General features: G+C 39.5%; 1 protein-coding gene across 1 annotated transcript in view; it reads left to right on the top strand.

Moving 5' to 3' along the window:
* Window positions 1-6159: 6159 nt before the first annotated feature.
* SERBP1 (SERPINE1 mRNA binding protein 1) overlaps window positions 6160-16745 on the top strand; it is an 18267-nt gene continuing 7681 nt past the window's right edge. Inside the window, exons 1-5 of the mRNA XM_007959368.2 lie at window positions 6160-6472; window positions 9967-10117; window positions 11227-11367; window positions 11496-11567; window positions 12196-12315. Coding sequence (XP_007957559.1) covers window positions 6160-6472; window positions 9967-10117; window positions 11227-11367; window positions 11496-11567; window positions 12196-12315 — 797 coding nt within the window. The remainder of the gene's footprint in view (window positions 6473-9966; window positions 10118-11226; window positions 11368-11495; window positions 11568-12195; window positions 12316-16745) is intronic.

The raw sequence follows: 16745 nt of genomic DNA, 5'->3' as shown, positions 1-16745 counted from the left end.
CTCAGAAACCCAAGGAAGGGTTACTATAAGTCGAATCAACTCGACAGCAGTGAAAGAGAGATTCAGAGTATACTACAAATTAGAAAGTCTCTTATTTACAAGTGTGTGGTACCTGTATCCAGTGTCCCCACAGTGTTATAACAGAATAATACTTTTATTTTGCTATATGTGGTAGCAATATAAGGATGAAGGATTTTGTATCCTCTACCATAGCTCTGTCACTTTGAAGACTAACGTGCGCCTGACCCAGAATATGATATTTTCAATCACCTCATATGCATGTGAAAGCTGGACAAAGAATAAGGAAGACTGAAGAAGAATTGATGCATTTGGACTGTGGTGTTGATGAAGAATATTCAAAATATCATGGACTGCCAGAATGAATAAATCTGTCTTGGGAGATGTAAAGCTGGAATGCTCCTTAGAAGCAGGAATGTCCAGGCTTAGTCTCTCACATTTTGGTCATGTTGTCAGAAGGGACCATTCCTTGGAGAAGGATATCATGCTTGGCAAAGTAGTTGTGGTTGTTGTTATATGCTGTCGAGTTGGACCCGACTCATAGCGACCCCTCCTTGGGTTTCCGAGGAAGTATCACTACAGAAGTAGATTGCCCAACCTTCCTTCTGAGGAGTGGCTGATGGGTTTGAACCGGCAAAGTAGAGGGTCAGCAAAAAAGGGGAAGGCCCTTAACAGGATGGATTGATACAGTAACTGCAATGAAGGGCTCAAACACAGTAAGAATTGTGAGGATGGTGCAGGCGCAGGCAGTGTTTCATTCTGTTGTGCATAGGGTAGTGATGAGTTGGAACTGACTCGAGAGCACCCAACAACAACAACAATGACAACATTGTGTTCCTAACAAGTATAATAGGTGAGATCAGAGTGCCGGAGCTCTTGTAGGCTCTGTAAATTTGGGAGAGGTACTTAATCTCAGATTCTGATCTGAAAAGGGTGGATAGCAATATTATTTACTTTATAATGTTTCTGTGAGAACTGAAGGAAATTATCTATATAAGCTATTCAGCAGAGTGTCTAGCACATAGTAAATGCTCAAATTCTAGCGGTTGTTCTCAACCACCACTTGCCATCTAACAGAGTCTGATTCATGGAAACCACATGTGTATCAGAGTAGAACTGTACTCCATAGGGTTTTCAATGGCTGATTTTTCAGAAGTAGATCTCACAGACTTTCTTCCAATGTGCTTTGAGAAGACTTCAACCATTAACTTTTTGGTTAGCAGGCAAGCGCATAGTTTGTACCACCAAGTACTACATGATAGTTGCTATTATTTAGCAACAGTAACAGGGTATTGAGATAATTAAAAAGAAATGTGTGAAAACAATCTTCTGCTTGGGATTGAGTGTTAGAATCCTAAAAGCAGGTGAGAGCTGGAAAAGGATACAACTTTGTGTTCGTTCATATCATTACTGTTGTTGTTGCTGTTGATTCTGACTCATACTCACCTTATGTGCAGCAGAAACAACACTGCCTGGTCCTCTGCATCCTCACTATCGTTACTATGTTTGAACCCATTGTTGCAGCCACTGTGTCAATGCATCTTGTTGAGGAGCTGCTTTTTCACTGACCCTCTACCTTATCAACAAGGAAGTCTTTCTCCAGGAACTGGTCCCTCCTGATAACATTAAGCAACTATACTGGATTTTCAGGATCACCGGTAGCATAGTGCCTAAGGCATTTGACTACCAACCAGAAGGCTGGTGGTTCAAACCCAACAACCACTCCTCAGAAGGAAGGTTGGGAGATCTATTTCTGTAGTGATATTGCCTCGGGAAACCCAAGGAGGGGTCGCCATGAGTTGCATTCGACTCCAATGCAGTGCATTTTTATTGGATATTCAGTCAAGGCATTTGGATATTTTCAGCACTTATTGATTAAAACAACAAAACAAAACCCTCTTTTGGGAGCTTGCTATATATAGATAAGGGCCATGTAGTTGCTAGAGTATTTTTCAGAAATAATATGTGTTTGGAGTATTTGGAGTATAACTACAGAGTTGTTATTTTAAGCCACATTTCTACTTGGTGGTATCTAATAACAGACTTGTTACTTTGTAACTCATGCCTTTAAATTGAAAAAACAGAGTCTGCCAGGAAGTCTCTTCTCTCTCCTCTCTTGTGATTTGTTATGTTGTTAGGTGCTGATGAGTTGGATGTGACTCATAGCAACCCTACGGTACAACGGAACAAATCACTGCTGGTCCTGCACCAGCCTCTCACAATTGCTGCTATTCCTGCGCCCATCGTATCAGACAGTGTTTCAGGGCTTTTCATAAAGTTTTCCAGTGATATATCAGTGTTTCACTGCTATTCATAAGGTTTTCACTGGCCAATTCTTTGAGAACTGGATGTCCCCTTCCAACAAGTCTGTCTTAGCCTGGTAGCTCTGCTGAAACTTGTCCACCATGGGTGACCCTGCTGGTATTTGGAATACTGGTAGCATAGCCTCCAGCCTCATAGTAACATGCAAGCCACCATAGTATGACAAACTGATAGACAAGTGGTGGTCTTGTGATTTGGCCAAAATTTTTCAATGGGGAGTAGCAGGAACTTTTTAACACTTTTTAAGGCCCTTTTTAACTTCCTAAAACAAACATTAGTGAAAACAATGAGTTGCAAAATAATAATTGTGCAATGTAAAGGGAGCTCTGGTGGCTTTTGACTGCTAAACAGAAGGCTGGTGGTTCAAACCAGCCAATCCTCGGAAGGAAAATTAGGCATTAGTGATACTGCCTTGGAAACCCAAGGAGGGGTTGCTGTGAGTCGGAACTGACTTGACAGCAGGGAGTTTGATGTTTTTGGTTTGGTGCAATGTAAAAGACTTGCCATTTTTAGTTTTGAAAATGGGGCTTAAGACTTTTCTGGATTAATCAAAATTCCAGAAAAGAAGAAAGAGGAAGAAGGAATTTAAAAATGTTTACAAGATTCCCTTCTTTCCCCAAAATGATTATATTTTTATGTTACTTTAATAGGCAATTCTTTGAGGGGCATAAGTGAACCTAATAAATCCATGACCATGCAGTTTCTCTATGTGTAGTATCTTCAAAAATTCTTATTGTAATAAAGTTTGGCAGTCATGAAGGTCTGTTAAGGACACTAAGGAGCTGTACAAAGGAGAAAAATGACTAAAGAGTAGCCCACCCTGTTCCCCAGATTGTGACAGGAGTGGGTAAGTTACTCAACTTGTCTATACTTCACTTTCCTCACTTTAAATCAGGCACAATAAAATCTTCCTCATAGATATGATGTGAGGATTACATGAGATCATACGTGTAAAGTATACCAAGCACATAGTAAATATCAAATTTGACCTATTAACATTGTTGTATTACTGGCCAGAAAGACGTAACAAGAGCTTTAGCAGATATTCCAAAGACGCAGATTTTGACAGTCCTGGGTGGCTCAACTGGTTTGCAATTGGTTGTTAACCTAGGATCACCACAAAAGAAAAGCCGGGTGATCTGCTTCCGTAAAAATTACAACCAAGAAAACTGTAAGGGGCAATTTTACTCTGTTAACACGTGAGGTCCCTGAGTCAGAATCCACTGGATAGCAGTGGGTTTGGAGTTTTGTTTGTTTGTTTTGGTTCTGGTGAAGAAAAAAAAAAAAGGTTTGCTAAAGTATGATTAAAGGTTTTTAGGTTTTCCCTGGCCAATTCTTTGAGAAGTGGATGGCCTCTTCCTTCTTCCTAGTCTGTCTCAGTCTATAAGCTGGGCTGTTACCTGTGCACCAGGTGCATCTTGCTGGGTTTTAAACACCAGAGGCTCAGCCTCAAAACTCATGTCTACATGTCACCACAGTAGAACAAACCGACAGACAAGTTTGTCTTGCTGTTGGAGACCTCTCGTATCACCCCCACCTGGGTCCCTGTGGCTGACTGTACCTCTGTCTGGCTTCCTGGCTTTTAATCCCCTTTCTCCTGCTCTTATGGCCTGCTGCTTTGGGTGTCCCTGAGTTGTCCCTGGGGCTACAGTATGAAGATCTTCCAAATTCCTCTTGAGCTGTTTCCAAAGGAGTGGGAAGAGTGTAGTCAAAGTTCCTGGTCTGTTATCCTGGTAGGAGCCACAAGAGCCAGAGGCTGTGGAAAAGGGGTGAGATGGGGATGTGCGTGGTGGGGACTGAGGCAAAAGGGAAACAGGCTGGCTTTGGGGAGGAGTTAGAAGCAAAGCTTGCTGTCACATGGTCTGTAACATGACTGTCTTCTATTTTTCCTGTTAAACCCATTACTGTCAAGTGTATCCAACTCACGGCGACCCCTCTTTGGGTTTCCGAGGCAGTATCACTACAGAAGTAGATTGACCAACTTTTTACTTCTGTAGTGATACTGCCTCAGAAACCCAAGAAGGGGTCACTATGAGTTGGATCCCACTCAATGGCAGTGCGTGCGTTCCTTCCGAGGAGTGGCTGGTGGGTTTGAACCACCAGCTTTCTGGTTAGTAGTCAAATGCCTTAGGCCTACCAGAGCTCCTTTTCCTATTAAGGAATTAATTTAAAATCTGCTAAGAAATTGATAAAATTACATTCAAAACTCTGACCAACATGCAATGATCTAAGTATCGGAAATTAATAAGTAATTGATTGACTTCTATCAGAATGCAGAGTCTAGACTAAAGAGTTGATGTCAACAGAATCATAGTAGAGTCAGAAGACTGGGTTAACTCCTGGCACTGGCATTTACTTGAGGTGTGAAGTCATTCCACCTCTCTGAAACCGCTTCATCTCTGAAAAGGGGAAAACTTATAAACTGTTGTTGGCATTAAAGTTACTCATGGCACTTGACATCTAAGATATTTGTTTTATTTTATATTATGTGTTAATGGGAAAAGATTTTAAAATTATGACGATATATTTAAACACTTAAAGTGTTATCAAACGTGTTTGAAAATACATTAGCATTGCATTACCTTAATGGACTTTCAGACAAAAAACCAAAACAAACTCATTACTATTCAAAGGATTCCACCCAGATTGGGTTTCCAAGGCTATAAATCTTTATGGAAGCAGACTGCCTCATCTTTCTTCCATGGAGCTGCTGGTGGGTTCAAACCACCGACCTTTTGCTTAGCAGCCAAATGCCTTACCCCCTGCACTACCAGAGCTCCATAAGAAACCATAATAGTCTCAACTAGTATCAATGCTTTTAATAATGTCAGTTAATTTGCTACCATGTTTCTCTCCTCTCGCTGCACTTCTAAACACACTGAGATAGTCTAAGATGTTATTTCTTGAGCACATTTACTAACACCACAGACACCTAGCCGTGCCTCCCAAACAGTAATGGATAATTAGATTAGCTCTAGGAAGTGTTGTTGCAAACATTACCTTTTCGAGGCTTGCCCAATGTCTAGTACTGCACTGACAAGACTTAACAGCTCTAAAGTACCCGTTGCAACATGGAATTCTTCTTGGGAAAGGTGCGCAACAGTTCCATTTGTGTTTATTTTAATTCTGCTAGTGGAGTTCACGTCCCTGCAAGAGGAAGCGTATGCTGCTTCACATTAAACAGCAAAGGCTCTATTCATTATAGGTGAAGGAGGGATAGGGACTTGGAACAGACGGAGTTCTGCCTACTGGAGGCCGGTGTGGTACCTCCATATCCCCCTCCCCCGGAAGTTTGTGTCTCTAGTTAAAGATTGGGGAGTCACCTTGACCCTCCCAGAGAGGTGGAGAAAGTTAGACTTGAGCTGGAGGAGGGGTGAGTAAAACCAAAGACAGAGCACTTTCTCGAGTAAAACACGCCGTCACGTTTTCCTGTTTTCACTGCAGCTGTAGACCAGAGTTTAAGGGTGGCGAGAGCAGGTGGCACGACTCCGCCCACCACCACGCTTCCCCTCCCTCAGCTAGCACGCTCCATTCCCTTCCTGAGGTCCCGCCTATAAGGCGCGCGCGAAGAGTTGTCTCGCGACGAATTCTGGGAAATGTAGTCCCAGTGCCGAGAGTTGCCTTTGAGGAAGCGACTCTGGCCTACATAGCCCATGGTGCCATGCGGCACTGGCCGCTCCCGGATGTTGCTTGGCGCCGGAAGAGAAGACGGCCCCCTTCTCTCGGCCCGGCCATCTTGTGGGAAGAGCTGAAGCAGGCGCTCTTGGCTCGGCGCGGCCCGCTGCAATCCGTGGAGGAACGCGCCGGCGAGCCACCATCATGCCTGGGCATTTACAGGAAGGCTTCGGCTGCGTGGTCACTAACCGATTTGACCAATTATTTGACGACGAATCGGATCCCTTTGAGGTGTTAAAGGCGGCAGAGAACAAGAAAAAAGAAGCCGGCGGGGGCGGCGTTGGGGGCCCGGGGGCCAAGAGCGCAGCTCAGGCCGCAGCCCAGACTAACTCCAACGCGGCAGGCAAACAGCTGCGTAAAGAGTCCCAGAAAGACCGCAAGAACCCACTGCCTCCAAATGCTGGCGTGGTTGACAAGAAAGAGGAGACGCAGCCGCCTGTGGCGCTTAAGAAAGAAGGTAAAGCTTGGGTGGAAGGTGGGGAAGACCAGGGAAGGAGCGAGGGGAGTTGCGGCTGTCACTTGCTTCTGGAGCTCCCAGGAGCCGCCACAGATTTTGCCGCCTGTTTCTTTACGTTTCTCGCACGCGACAAAAACCAGGTCCTGTAAAGTGCAGGGAGCATGCTAGTCCCAGATTCTAATCACTGTCTGCAGGGATCTCCGGAGCCACCCCCTTCCTGCCTCAGGTTCTGAGCTGAGGAGCGTGGTCCAGAGATAAGCTACTTGTTCCATCGTGCTCGGGTCCTGGGAGGCTGTTGCCTTCCCGCCGGATTCCTTGGCGGGCAAGAGCATGGACTGAGGTGCTGGGGAGCCAGGCACTTACTGAAGCTTTATTAGTTGGTGGAGAAGCTTGGGATCTACAGTTTCTTCCAGCGCAGAATCCTTTCTCAGCGTGTTCCTTTGAAGTGGTGGTGTCTGTTTAGCCTTCTATCCTATCATCTTGCCCTACGATAACATGGGGTACTCCTGTGAAAAGCTGGGGGTCAGAATTTAGACGTGAGCTGTTTCTGAATTCGAGACTATCAGATACTGTAGAGTAGGATGGTGTTTGGAGTGCCACATGTGCCTCATGCCCCCCTTCCCCTCAACTGTTACAATTTTACAACTTTCTGGACTTAGTTGAATTGTTGGGCTAGGAGAACAAGTTGGTTACACTCGATTAAACAGAAGCGGGAATTCTGAAGACTATGGTTGCAAGAAATCTTGAGAATGGCTTTCGTGTTCTGAACTCCGCGCACTTTGTATTTCATATGGTGTGGCGGGGCCTGGGCCTCGTGGTGTGAAATGAGTGCAGAGGCTGTCACAACATTAGCGGCTGCTTGAGCTCTTGAGCCTGCAGCTTTTTGTGTATATGTGGAAGCATGGTCAGAATTTTACTGGGTGGCGATAGTTACTTTCAGGGCACTGAATTTCACAGGATTGTCTTGAGTTGATTTTTGCATTTTCACTCATTACTGGTTTACTGTTTGGTGGATGACAATGTGCAGAACAATTGAGGATAGAAGAAAAAGCAGGTGTAGGATGTAAGTTCCGTTTATTCGTTGAAAGTTGAGATTCCCCTTTAGTGCCACGTGCTCTTGAAAGGAGGTGTTTTTCATCACCATTGGATTAATGAGAAAAAAAACAAAATTTAGCTAGTGCTCAGGATACTGGAATTTGGTTTAAGACATTTTTTACTAAATGTTTTTTAGACTGTGGAAAAACCTATAGTGAATGAAAGAGAAGAATCTGTTAAGATTAGGTCGGGGGAAAGCGCATGTTGAAATATTGGAAAACATGTATACATCACTTTAGTATCTATTCAGCCAACTAAGCTTTATGACCACCTGTAGCACAATTGAATAAAACATTATTCCTTTCTTACAGAACACATTTGAGTAATTATTTAAACTGCTCGAATTTGTCTCCTAAATTACACTCATCCAAAGAAAGCACATGAAAGAATTGCGTGTGAAATCTAAATCTAAAATGCTGCCTGGTAGGGGTGTTCACACAGTGAATTTTGAAAGCATGTGAGAAGCATGGTTTCATGACTCGGTTGTTTTGATAACAGAAGCCTATCTTTGAAATAAACTGTTAACAAGAAACTAGTATTTTGTAAATTTACAACCAGGACTGAGTTCACCGTTGTGAAGTCATTTTTTCCTTGAGAAAATTGTTCCCATATTAACTCCCAATATTTTGTTTACATCAACATTTGAGAGTACCCTTTAATTTGAGTTGCATAAAACATAAGCTTGCCAACATAGAAAAAAGTTGAATGAAAACTACAATTTGTTTTGAGCCCCTATCACTTGTCTGGGCAGTGTTCTAGACATTGGGGATAAACCTGTAAACAGTCACTCTCCTCTTGTAATGGGAAGGATGATAGATCCTGGTACAGTGCAGTACATACCTCGGGTAAATATTTGGTGTTTGTTGTTATATGAATTAATTTTGTAGCTTGTCATTTTTGTCCATTTGAAGAACTTGACAACTGACACAACCGAATGTTGCCAAGGATGTAGCCCATTAAAGGTTTTATTGGGATAATAAAATCCTGGAATCTAGTGAAAATCAGCACAGAAGTATAAAAAGTACAGCAAGAGAAGATTGTGTTTTTAATGTCAATCATTTTTTTTGTTGGGTGAATTTACTTAGTAAGTTTTTTAGATTCTTTAAGCCTAATATTGAATATTGGGTGGGGAAGCAAGACATTGTTCATTTGGGTGTGTTTAGCTTGGATATCATTATATAAGGACTGGTTCCATAGCCCCACCCCAATACATTGTACTTCTGAAGAAACTTGTTTATGTTCCTTGGTGTAAGATGTAACATCTGTGGTCTATTCTGAGAGTTGACACAGAATGAACTTTAAATTTTTATTAGAGAGTAATACTTGCTATTTTGATTACAGCTACTGTACACTGAACAGAATAGCTAATTGGGTGTGTCCTGATGGTATTCCACTTTCTTAGAAAGAACCAGAATGAATTAACTTAAGATCTTGTTACAGAACCAATCCCTCAGCTGCTTTTTGGCTTATCATAAATTGTGGTTTGGGACTTACAGCATACCTGAAATCTTACAGATGGATTTATGAATTGACAGATTTAACTGGTCGATTTGGTGGTCCTCAGACACTTAATGGGGGAAAAAGTAATAAGGAGGGGAGATCAGTAAATGCTTTAGCTATCACTTAGTGCCACACATTTTCTATTTTAAAAATACTGGTTAAAGAGAGGCTTTGTGTGTGTGTTCTTTTCTAAGGACAAACAAAATTTTCTCCACCCACAATAAAAAATAACTGAACAGTTTTCTAGTGGTGTCATAACAGTATTCTAAAAATATGATGGTGTATATAAACATATATGTTTATTATATGTATAGATACTAGTAAAGGAAGATGGCATAATTTCTAAAGAAATACCTGTTTTAAGCTATGTGAATGTATTCCAGTAATCATAAATGCCATTTGCTTTCCTTTCAGATGTAGGATTTTTATTCCTCTAGATAAAGTAGAATAAAACAGGGTAGTCTTCAGTGGTTTGAGGGGCTACATTTGCTGAATGTGATGATTTGATGATTATTAATGAACGGCTACTAGTTTTAACTTCTTAGGTAGGTATTTTTAAAGCCAAAATTTATTATTTCCTTAAGTTTTCTTTAACTTATATTTGTAAATTGACAGTGACATCTTGAAAATAAGAAATAATGGCTTCCCAAATGACTTCCAGGTTAGTTACAGGGAATAATACTTCAGAGGGAAAAAGTGATTTGGACAACTAAATAGATGCTTGAGGAAAACTTATTTTCTTTAAATAGGAATTTCCTTAAAGTATTACACTTAAATGACATTCAGTGTTTGCTTTTTTCAACAGGAAGTGCTATTTAGCTAACTGAAAGTAGTGATTTATTTAAACTTAGATCTGAACTTTTTTATGCTGCAAAAATAATTAGCTATCGTCATTTTAGGAATAAGACGTGTTGGAAGAAGACCTGATCAACAACTTCAGGGTGAAGGGAAAATAATTGATAGAAGACCAGAAAGACGACCACCTCGGGAAAGACGATTTGAAAAACCACTTGAAGAAAAGGGTGAAGGAGGAGAATTTTCAGTTGATAGGTAAGTTTTCTTTTTTTTTTTTTTTTCTTTACATTTAATCTCTTTATGTTTTAGCTGTTCATAGTCTCACATCTTCACAAACTGTAAGTTGGGCCTGCTTGCCAGATAGCAGTTGGTTAATTACTTTTATCAGGTTTTTATTTTATTTTTAAGAGAAACATCTGAATACATGGTATTTGTTTTACTTTAGACCTTTTCATAACCATTTTTTAGTGTTCAAGCAGATTTCTTGTAATGAAACACTTCATTTGAATTGATAGCTGGTACTTCTTCCTAATAAGAAGCCCTGGTGGCGTATCTGTTAAGTGCTGTGCTACTAACTGAAACGTCCATGGTTTGACCCCATTAGGTGCACCATGGGAGAAAAAACTGATAATCTGTTTATTACAGATTTCAGCCTAGGAAACCCTATAAGGCAGTTTTACTCTGTCCTGTAGGGTTCCTATGAGTTAGAATTGACCCACCAGCACACAACAAAAACATGTCATGTGTTAAAGTTAAAAGCAGAATCCTTTTAACTAGTTATTTATACAAAATCTTACGCAGGTTAACAAAAATACCAAACCCACTGCTGTGAAGTCAGTTTAACTCATAGCAGGTTGTTGTATGCTGTCGAGTCGCACCCAACTCATAGCAACCCCTCCTTGGGTTTCTGAGGCAGTGTCACTATGGAAGTAGATTGCTTCATCTTCCTTCCGAGGGGTGGCTGGTGAGTTTGAACTGCCAGCCTTCTGGTTAGCAGTCAGGTGTCTTAGGCACTATGCTACCAGAGCTCCCCATAGCAGGTCACATAGGTTTATATTAAAGTGTGTTAATTAATAGCGGTTTTGTGTGGATTGTAATGTGAACTAATTAAAAAGGCTTTGTGTACTAGTAGTAATGTTTTAGAGAATGCCAAAATAATTTTGTTGTTTCGGGCCTACCTAATTATTTTGATTTATGTGTTTTAAGAATAGACTATTTTGATTTTCCTAAAACATGCTAGGATTAACACATTAACTGTTAGATTATGAGCCAGTAAACATGTTTCTGTAGTTTTGCACTTGAGTGCAAATGGAGTTCCTTATTCCTTTTTCTGGATCAATGGGAGTATATTTTTTGTCTTGTAGACCAATCATTGACCGGCCTATCCGAGGCCGTGGTGGTCTTGGAAGAGGTCGAGGTGGCCGTGGACGCGGAATGGGCCGAGGAGATGGATTTGATTCTCGTGGCAAACGTGAATTTGATAGGCATAGTGGAAGTGATAGATCGTAAGTCTTCTGTTGGTTTTTATTTTATTCTTATATTTTGAGCTATTTCTTTAACAAAACAATTTGAGTTTCTGTAACTAAAGAGTATTATGTTAACTCAGTTTTTTTAGTTCTTTTTCACATTATAGTGGCCTGAAGCACGAAGACAAACGTGGAGGTAGCGGATCTCACAACTGGGGAACTGTCAAAGATGAATTAACGTTGGTATTCTGATTTTTTTAAATAAATAATATTAATAAAATTGATGTGTACCTTACTAGAGATCAACTAGAGGTTCACTCGTACTTCTGTTAAGTTTTACTTGTCCCTGGGCTAGAATGAGTGTTCTTGTCTCAGCTGTTTTCATAGAAGATAGATAGTATCTTAACTGTGGATGTACTTGGCTTAAAATTTATAAAATGACTGATTTTTTGTGTGTGTGTGTCTGCATATACACACATGTATGTATATTATGTATATGTATTTTCATATGAATGTATAGCTTTTCCTATAATCTGAGATTGGAGTTATTTTGGTCTTCTGATTATCTTTGTGTCTTTTATGTTTCCTTTTCTAGCTATTGGCCTTTTGGTCATTACAAAATTTTATAAGCCACTAAGGCTTTGTTTTAGAACTAACTGTCATGTCACTTTTTGGGTAAATGACTTAAATCCAGTTTAACTAGTATACATTTTTATATTGTTTTCTCTTAGAAGTCTACTGGAGAGTGAATTTAATAGAAAAAGACTCTTGAGGAACTTGAGAGATTTTAATATTTTTGTATTAAAAAACCCTTCAGCTACATGTAAATGGATCTAGATGCCTTTCTTTTTTTCTTTCTTTCCTTAGAGAGTGCCCAAAATACATTCAGAAACAAATGTCTTATAATTGCAGTGACTTGGATCAATCAAATGTGACTGAGGAAACACCTGAAGGTGAAGAACATCCAGTGGCAGACACTGAGAATAAGTAAGTGGCTTTATATGCAGTAACCCTTTTATTGTTCCAGCATTGGAACCAGTTTAAGTTTTTATTAATAATGTATTATAATGCAAAGATTTTAATGCTGTTATTTGATAGGAGAGAATTTTACTGTTTTCTGTACCCTCATCCTTCAGATATTACTTCAGATGAGTGCTTTGTGCACCCAGGTGTACCTCTCTTTATTGTACGTGCAGATGCTCAGTGTTTTTATTTTTTTAATTTTTTTTCACAAATTGAAGGTTTGTAGCAACCTTGTGTGGATCAAGTCTATTGGCACGATTTTTCTAATGGCATGTGCTCACTTTGTGTGTCAGTCACATTTTGGTAATTCTCATATTTCAGATGTTTTCATAATGTGATTGCACACTTAATAAAATATGGTATGATGTAAATATAACTTTTGTGTGCTGGGAAGCCACACAATTCATGTGACTTGCTTTATTGCGAACTTGCAATATCTCCGAGGTACACCTGTGTATGTGTATGTATGGCTGTATGTCTCTATTGGTTTGAAAAATGGAATGTTTTTAACGTGGTTAATTCTAATTTGGTTAATCTTTTTTTTATTGTCGTACATAGGCTTACAAGTAGTTAAGGAGTATACATATGTTTTTAAGAAAAATTTTATTGTTGTTAAAAGAAATATACATAGTTTAGTGAAGCCTTTTAGCCCTAAGCCAAACAATTATCAACACACTGTAATCTGAAAATGGAGGGTGGGAATAAGATGCCATATGTTAAACCTAACTACCTTACTTGGGGGAAAAGTAGTAATGGTTAATTCTGGTGATGGGCGGTCTAGGACATTGAGTACGTGGGAACTGGAGGGTAGAGTTAGGGGTTTCTAAAAATTACACTAAATGTTTGAAATAAAGGAACTTGTAGTATTTAGAATTCATGGCTCAATGTACTTTGGACTCTTTACAAGTGTACAGATTTTATTCTGAGACAATGAAAAGCTGGAAAACATGGCCATTTTAAAATTAGTTCCTCCGTCAAACCCACTTTTGTTGAGTTGATTCCAACTCACAGCAACCTTATAAGAAGTAAATAACTGGGACTTTCTCCTATGCATATTCATGTTGTTATGTGCCATCGCGTCGGACCTGACTCATAGTGACCCTCTCCTTGGGTTACCGAGGTAGTATCACTATGGAAGTAGATTGCCCAACCTTCCAAGGAGTGGCTGGTGGGTTTGAACTGCCAGGCTTCTGGTTAGCAGTCAAGTGCCTTAGGCACTGTGCTACCAGAGCTCCCTGCAGGGAGCAAATGTTGGGTTTGAACCACTAACCTTTCAGTTAGCAGCCAGATGCTTCAACCAGTGCACTACTGGATCTCCTTAGTTCTTCCATCTCTTAGTATTTTTCCATTGATACAGAATTTGAGGGATGTAGCATTACTGGCTTGTTTAAAATGTATTATAAGAACAAAGAACATTTTCTGAGTTTATATCTTAAAAAAACCTTGTTTTTTAAGTTTTCATTTTTTCAGGCATTGGCATTCAGAATATGCTGATAGAAATAATACAATGCCTGTCTCTAGTTTCCATCAATACAAGTAGAAGTTATATACCAGTCATTTCCTCCAGGGAAAGTTGCTGTTAAAGTGAAGCACTATAAGTAGTGGAAGTGTCATGTTCTATGAGTTTGTTGGGTTAAGGATAAAAGGTTGATTTACTATTGGTGGGAATGGTACTTGATAGTAGATAAGGTATAGAATATTTAAGATAGTGGCAAAATTTAAAAGAAACTATGGAATCATAATTTTGTGTGGTTAATGATGAAATTGTGATGAGTGAGTTATATGAACCCCGTGTAATATTAAGTACTTTACAATGCTCAACACAACTGTTCTTTTAATAAAGGAGGTGTATTTGAGTCACAATCATAGTGATCTGCAAACTTTATGACTGCTTACCACAAAGAAATTCTGTGTTAGTGTAGGGTTTTGGAAGAAACTCCCTAGTGAAGATGTGAAGATAATGTTGACATTAGAGTTATTTTAAGAGAATAAATAATAAGCTTTAGGTAGATGGAAGAACGTTGAGTTTTTATTTTGTTTGGTTGGTTGTGGTTTCTTTCTTTTGGAGAGGGGGAGTGTTAGAGCTATGCTACTCATACTTCACAAATTTTGGTACCCAGTAGAATTTGAGAGCAAAATTACTTGGGTAAACTACTTTAAAAAAAAAAAAAAAAACCCACTCCCACTGAGTCGATTCCCACTCATAGTGATCCCCATTGAGGTTTCTAAGGGTGTAAGTTACAGAAGTGGATTGCCTCATCTTCCTCCTGTGGGACAGCTGGTGGGTTTGAACTAACTGACCTGGTTCGCATCCAAATGCTTTACTAGAATAATTAAAGACGTGTATTTTTCTAGCTAATTATATTCAGCCATCCACTGCTAGTCTGCGGTCTTTCACTTAGGTAGTTGCAGAATCAAGCTTCTTTAAATATATTTATTGAATTTTACCAACAATTTGATGAGATAGTTATCCTCACTTTACAGATAAGAGAAAGTTCTCAGATATTACCCAAGATCACCCTTTGGTAAGTGGCTAAATAGGATTTAGTCTCTGGTCTATGTGGTACTAGAGTAGGGTAGAATCTGAGCTTAGTGCTATATCTTGGATCTGGAAATATAAATCAAAGCTGCATATCTTTGGTTAACTTTAATATGTTCCCTTATATATGTTTCCTGAGCTGCTTTTATGGGCTCTAATTTGATCCAGCAACTTTTGAAGTATAGGCATCAGTGATTTCATGGTGTATTAATAAGTTATGCTGAGTTCTTCTCCTAAACCAAAACCAAACTCACTGGCATTGAGTTGGACCCAACTCATAGCAACCCTCCTTGGGTTTATGAGGTAGTATCACTAAGGAAGTAGATTGCCCAGCCTGCCTTCTGAGGAGTAGCTGATGGGTTTGAACCACCAGCCTTCTGATTAGCAGTCACATGCTTTAGGCTCCTGGCTATCTCAGAATTGAGTAACATGGTGTATTATATAGCCCTTTCAAGACTGAATTGTTTTCTGCCTTGAATTTTTTTGTTGAAACTGTTTTCAGTAATGAAAGATATTTTGGATGGAACTTTTTAAATTTTTTCTGAGGTGATAATGGATTTTGATACAATTAGTGGTACAAGAGGGTCTCAGGTGTTACGGTTGGAGGGATGAGGCCAGTTTCTTCAGAGTCACACAGTTACACAGACCCCCAAGAGATGGCAGCTCTCACCAATAGTGGGATAACAGGTTCCCAGTAGGAATTCTGGTAGCATAGTGCCTAAAGCCCTTGACTGCTAACCAGAAGAAGGCTGACAGCTCAAACCCACCACCAGCCAGTCCTCGGAAGGAAGATGGGGCAATCTACTTCCGTAGTGATACTTGCCTCGGAAACCCAAGGAGGGGTCGCTATGAGTTGGGTCTGACTTGATGGCACATAGTAACAACACAGTAAACACAAGCAGAAAATGTAGGTGATAAACTATATGTACCACTGGTCATGAAAGGTGTAACTCTTAGGTCCTTGGTTTTTCATCTGTAAACTGACAAAATTTGAGTTGGTAGCCAAGATCATGTTAATTCAATGTAAACTTGATCCTAAGAGCTTATAAGATAGGATTTGTCAAACAGTAAAGAACAGCATCAAAGGAAGTTATTTGAGCTCTGAAGCTAACTAAATCACTTGCTATCTTTGGAAAAGAAGCAGTGCTCCTAAAATAGCAAACAACTTGTTTTGGTCACTATTGAAAATTGAAATTAGACTAAAATAATGAGTTTTGAGGCCTATGATATGTTTCTCTGAAAAGATGAAAGGATAATATGAAAGAGTTATAAGCTGAGAATTACATTTGGAAATGACTAATTTAGCATTAAGTATGGAAAGCACTATGTTTCATGTAGAGTTGCATCACTGGTGAAGCCTTCTGTATATGTACAGATAGGTTTGAAAGTTGGCATTTAGAAATTGTAGCAACTGGACATTAAATTTTTTTTTTTTTTTTTTTTTCTGTCTTTTTTAAGTGTTCATGAGATAGAGGAAACAGTTCTTCTATATTCCAAAATTTGAAGCTTGGGTGTTCATAGGCATCCTCAGTGATTACTATTACTTGTATTATGAGTTCTATATTGTGGGGAATTAAAAAAGTTTGTTTTAAGAGAGGATAGGCCAGAGATTTAAATAACATAACAGAGTACAGTTTTGAAATAACAGTAGTATTAAAAGTCCAAAACCCAAATTCACTGCCCTCAAGTCAGTTCTGACTCAGCGACCCCGCATTGGGTTTCTGAGGCGTTATCTCAGTCTTCCTTCTGAGGAGTGGCTGGTGGGTAGTTTATTTATTTATTTTTTTAAATTTAGGATTTGGGTGAAGATTTACAGAGTAAATTCACTTTTCATACAGCAGTTCACATATACTTT

This window comes from Orycteropus afer, unplaced genomic scaffold, assembly GCF_000298275.1.
Source record: "Orycteropus afer afer isolate SDZICR_OR568_19922 unplaced genomic scaffold, OryAfe1.0 scaffold00016, whole genome shotgun sequence".
Taxonomy (NCBI): domain Eukaryota; kingdom Metazoa; phylum Chordata; class Mammalia; order Tubulidentata; family Orycteropodidae; genus Orycteropus; species Orycteropus afer.
This window is presented reverse-complemented; position numbering and strand designations above follow the sequence as displayed.